Here is a 5732-nt window from a genome sequence, read left to right as displayed (position 1 = left end):
TCTACCAATTGTTGTCGCTATAGGGCGAACCGTTCAGACTCATCATAAAAAAGGAAGGGACCTCCTTTATGGGTTGATCATTAGTAGGACAGCTCGCATTGATATGAGAGAAGTACCCCCTGTTCCGTGGAGGCCACCGTAGTGCAGAGGTTAACATGTCCGCCTATGACGATGAACGCCTGGGTTCAAATCCTGGTGAGAACAATAGAAATGTTTTTCTGCGTTGGGGATTCCCCTCATAATGCTGGCGATATTTGCGAGGTACTATGCCATGTTAAAACTTCTCCCCAAAGAGTAGTTGCACTGCGGCATGCCGTTCGGACACGGCTCGACAAATCAGTTCATATTAAGACTCTTAGGTTTATATGGTAAATGTGGATCGATAAGGCTTTATACAACCCCAACCGACCCTAATCATTAGTTCAAAATCATCATGAAATAAATGGTGGGTAAAAAGTAGCCCAATTAAATTTTGTATCATAATTTGGCTCTCACTTATTCTATGTCTGAACAATTTAACCACCTGTGTGATACAAACCAGGTATACTGAATGTATTTCATATTTCCAAATGCGGGCTACACAATGACCTACAATCTACCACAAACAATTAGTGAAAATAGGCGCAGCAAGGTCGTAAGCTATTGAGATGTTTGTGGCGAACCATTAACTAATAATGAATGTTGTCATAGTTATGAGCTAAATGTAAATAGGCCTTGTAGTAATGATGCCTTCAACAGGTGGTAATATTTCTAAAAATGCATCAAATTTAGAAAGCGTGTTGTCAATTATGAAAACCAAAAATGTATCAATGATGGCAAACGAACTATTTTCTGGTCACTTGCGAAAAACTTCAAACGCTGCAACTGGTTTCAAACATGGCTAGATCGAAATATTTATGTGAAATAGCAGTCCCCCGACTTACACACCGCCAAAAATATCTGAAGATATTTTCAAGGAATAACTAGTCCTTCGTTCACAGTTTTGAAAGATTTTTATGTAACTCAAGGCTCGCCCCTATCCTGTTTAGGTATACATAAAAGTTTTAATTAAATCTCCATACCATATGCAAATAACTGGCTATTGGTAAACCATTTGTCATAGTTCAAAAAAAAAAAAAAAATCCCGTGGGCATGTATGTAACGGTTCATGTGGTTTGCAAAAGTTATTAACCACTTTTATGCACTTCCTTTTGTTTGTCCGTCCACATTTCTGCATATGGGGCTGGGTTGGCCCCACAGATAACTTTACTACCCAGATCAAATGTTACTCTGCATCACGTTCTCCAGTTATTGAGGTATATGGAGTAATACAAAATCCTGCAGCCATAGTCTATCCACCCATATCCACACATCAAATATTGGACTATAAAAAAATATATCACACTTTAACTCGTCCATATTGGTGCAATATTCAACATTGTGCCACATATGCCACCCGACCAATGCAAGTGGATGAACTGGTGTCTGTTTGGTGTTTGCTCTGGCACCCATGCATCAAAACCATGGCCATGACAACGGTCAACGTGCCATTGATTTCCCATTGAATGGCTGAGGCTGAGCTGGCGGTGGAAGACATCAATAAACTAAAACAGGGTAGAAAACAAAGGAGATGGAGATGGAGAGAGAGAGAGAGCGAAAAACATCATTGGAACCAGACGTGAACGACATTGAGGATGTTGAGTGTTTGCTTGTGCGGTCAACAAAGACAAAGACACTGAGAGAAACAGTTGTTCAAATTTATCCATGAACATTTGATGAAGGTACAGGGGCACATTTCTCACATATCAATGAAAGCTGTCTGATTCAAATGGAGGCCACCGTAGCGCAGAGGTTAGCATGTCCGCCTAAGACGCTGAACGCCTGGGTTCGAATCCTGGCGAGACCATCAGAAAAAAATGTTTCCCTCCTAATGCTGGCAACATTTGTGAGGTAATATGCCATGTAAAACTTCTCTCCAAAGAGGTGTCGCACTGCAGCATGCCTTTCGGACTCGGCTATAAAAAGGAGGCCCCTTATCATTGAGCTTAAACTTGAATCGAACTGCACTCATTGATAGGTGAGAAGTTTGCCCTTGTTCCTTAGTGGAATGTTCATGGGCAAAATTTGCAATTTCCTATGTGATTCTAGTTTAAGCTCAATGATAAGGGACCTCCTTTCTATAGCCGAGTGCGAACGCTGTGGCGCTGTGCAAAATTTATATGGGAAAAAGTTTTCACAAGTCTTCTTTGCATGGCATTGTATTGGGTTGCCCAAAAAGTAATTGCGGATTTTTCATATAGTCGGCGTTGACAAATTTTTTTTTCTTTGCATGGCATTGTATTGGGTTGCCCAAAAAGTAATTGCGGATTTTTCATATAGTCGGCGTTGACAAATTTTTTTCACAGCTTATGACTCTGTAATTGCATTCTTTCTTCTGTCAGTTATCAGCTGCTACTTTAAGCTTGCTTTAGAAAAAAATGTAAAAAAAGTATATTTGATTAAAGTTTTATGAAAAATGCATTTACTTTCTTTTAAAAAATCCGCAATTACTTTTTGGGCAACCCAATATTATCCTTTGTTTGTCTATAAAAGCGATATCGGCCGAAGAGAAAGAAGAGAGAAATTTATCATGGTCCTTCGACCCGGATCATGGTTAATTTCGTTGTTAATTTCGGCGCTGTGATCGTGAGGCTGTTGAAGAGCAGTAGATGTGGCTTCAACAAAATGACATAATTGGGCCGTATCAATGCAGTTTAAAATCTGGTAGATCCACCACAGATCACATATGTACACAGTGCCAAATACAGGAAAAGACCGACTACAAAGCCGGCTTCGACAGCCCTATACATTCAAAAGTATTTGAGGATATGTCTGAGTTTCTACACAAATGTTAAGACACCTCACACAAAATTTTGTAAAGATCGGACCAAAATGTGGACATTTCGGTCAAAACATTTTTGGGGTTTCTCTTGTGTTTCTTTAAGTGTATGCTGAAAAACACATTACAAAAGTTCAGTTTTCACTTTCATTTTAACTTCATTTTCATATGCTGAGGTAACACATACAACATTTGGTCACTGAAAATCCGCCACTGCACCTCAGCAGCAGTGACTCAATGGAAAAGTGGAAAAACAAGTGGAAATGTTATACAAATCCCTCAAAAAATTATAAAGTCTTGAGATCAACGCATTTTCGCAACAGTTGTGCGGACGATATCAAAGAGTGAACAAAGTGTGGCAAATAAAAAGTATTTTGTGGTCATTGCTTTTTTTTCGGAAAAATTGCATGCATAAAATGTCCAAGCAATTGAAAGGTTTAATATATCTGCTATTATATGGCACATCCTTTGTGAAGGCCATAACAATACGAGATGAGCTCACAACGACCACGGTCAGCTCCAGCGGTAACCCGGTAGAAACCTCAACATACCGCATAACCCAGCCCAAGGCGAAAAATCCCAGTCATCGAGTTCCGGAATATTTGCAGCGTGTCAGGAATGGCTTTGTCTATGAAGATGCCGATGATGTCATTCATGTCATTGAGCCACCCAAGCACTTTGAGCAACTTAAAATGTTAATGCAGAGTCGTCAAAATATACCGGCTCCAGAGATACGGGAACGAGGGACTGTTAAAACTAAACCCACAAGGCCACTGACCAAGGCCAAACCCAAGAAAAGTCTCAGACCACAACGAACTACCACAAAAAAACCAGTTAAAAAAGATTTGGAAATACAAGAGACCGAACAATTGCCAGTGGAAATTTTGGCCTCCGTGAGAAAGACGGAAAATTATTTGAGGAAATTTAAGCCCAAACTGCCATTGGCCCCTTTGCAGAGAGTCAAGACAAAGAAAATCCATACGGTCATTTGGGAAAAGGCTCAAGAGCAACAGCAGTATGTGCAGGGCCAAGAGAAAAAGGTGGGAGGGATACGTCATTTCGCCGAAAGCAAACAGAGGCGTAAATTTCTAAAGAAACGCATTAAACGGGCAGCAGCTTCACCGCAGCCGCTGAAGGGGGAGGACCTGTTGGAACACATCGATGAATTGGTAAAGAATGCTTCTTTATATTTGGATAATTTTAAAGCTTATGAAGATATCAATGCAGGCATTGTTGCAGATACATCTCAACTAGAGCATCTCGATGAAGAAAAACTCCCATCCAGCTCATTTCCACAACAACAACAACCCCCTATACTGGAAGATGATATTGTTAAAATTTTGGAGAACTCTGTCAAAGCCACGCATGTTATAATGGACCAAATTAAAAATCAATCAAATTTTACCAACATTCCCAGCAGATGTGAATACTCCCAGGGCCAGGGGAGCAGCAGCAGTCGAGTACACAATTTGAGGCAACAAATCTATTGCATGCAAGGCATTATAAAACTGATGAGGGCTAAGAAACTTCATGATCTAGGCAAAACTGAGCCACCGCCAACTGCCTATAGGCACTATGGCGAAAGATTGACTGTACGCAAATCAAAAGACTTAAGACGCAAACCTTTTTTGGTAGCCGCTGTGGGAGATGAGTACTTTGAAGACTCCACACCCTCACCCCTAAATACTTCGCTGATATACGATGATGTTATGACAACCATAAGAAATCTTTTGCATGCCACTAATCTACAGACACTGGAAGAATCCATTTTGCCCACCTCGACTACGGCCTCCCCATTGGAGTCTGAGACTGAATTTCTCAGCACTTGGGAAGATTTCAGCATACCTCAAGATAATTCTCAAGAGCCTGTCGATTTTCACAATTTAAATCAATATTTGAATTCTTTGCAAACTGTTGTGGCCAATTTACCTCAAATATCCAATTCATCGTTAAACATTCATGAGATAGAGGGAAAATCCTCCAAGTATTATTTCATTAATCCTCTGGGAGGAATTCACAATCTGCCACAACCTTTTCATTCAAAGGGTCAACGTCCTTTGCCACCTACAGCGATATTTCGTAAGTTTCCTGACATACCCTCGCTCTCGGAGTATCTGGGGGCAAGTGGCAGCCTCCTGAAGGCTACACAGAAAGTTATAGAGATCTTATAGAAATTAATTTTGGATATTATTAAGAAGACAGTTCAGTTTAAGAGGTAATGTTTTTGTTTTCTAAAAGCCAAATAAATTGTTTCTAAAAATGTTATAAAAACTGTTTTTTATACCCACCACCAAAGGATGGGGGGGGGGGGGGTATATTCATTTTGTCATTCCGTTTGCAACACATGGATCAGCGTAAAAATCTAAGACCATCTAGACATGTCCGTCCGTCTGTCCGTCTGTCTATTGAAATCACGCTACAGTTTTTAAAAATACAGATATTGAGCTGAAACTTTACACAGATTCTTTTTTTTTTTTTTTTAAAGCAGGTTAAGTTCGAAGATGGGCTATATCGGACTATATCTTAATATAGCCCCCATATAGACCGATCCTCCAATTTAGGGTCTTAGGCCCATAAAAGCCACATTTTTTATCCGATTTTGCTGAAATTTGAGATAGTGAGTTGTTTTAGGCCCCTCAATACCTTTAGTGAATTTGGCCCATATCGGTTCAGATTTGGATATAGCTGCCATATAGACCGATCCTCCGATTTAGGGTCTTAGGCCCAAATTAAGCCACATTTATTATTCGATTTTGCAGAAATTTGAGACGGTGAGTTGTGTTAGGCCCTGCAATACCTTTAGTGAATTTGGCCCATATCGGTTCAGATTTAGATATAGCTGCCATATAGACCGATCCTCCGATTTAGGGTCTTA

The 5732-nt window shown here is 40.1% G+C and overlaps 1 protein-coding gene across 1 annotated transcript; it reads left to right on the top strand.

Annotated features, from left to right (window-relative positions):
• Positions 1 to 3273: 3273 nt before the first annotated feature.
• On the top strand, positions 3274 to 5028 carry LOC106093427 (uncharacterized). Its single transcript, XM_059368719.1, has one exon. It carries the CDS (start codon positions 3274 to 3276, stop codon positions 5026 to 5028), a length of 1755 nt encoding a protein of 584 aa, XP_059224702.1.
• The last annotated feature ends 704 nt before the right edge of the window (positions 5029 to 5732 follow it).

Source organism: Stomoxys calcitrans, chromosome 1, assembly GCF_963082655.1.
Source record: "Stomoxys calcitrans chromosome 1, idStoCalc2.1, whole genome shotgun sequence".
Lineage (NCBI taxonomy): Eukaryota > Metazoa > Arthropoda > Insecta > Diptera > Muscidae > Stomoxys > Stomoxys calcitrans.
The sequence above is the reverse complement of the archived record's forward strand: the minus strand, read 5'-3'. Positions and strand labels throughout refer to the sequence as shown.

Coding starts and splice junctions, on each gene's coding strand:
- LOC106093427 (XM_059368719.1), top strand. CDS start 3,274: ATGTCCAAGCAATTGAAAGGTTTAATATATCTGCTATTATATGGCACA.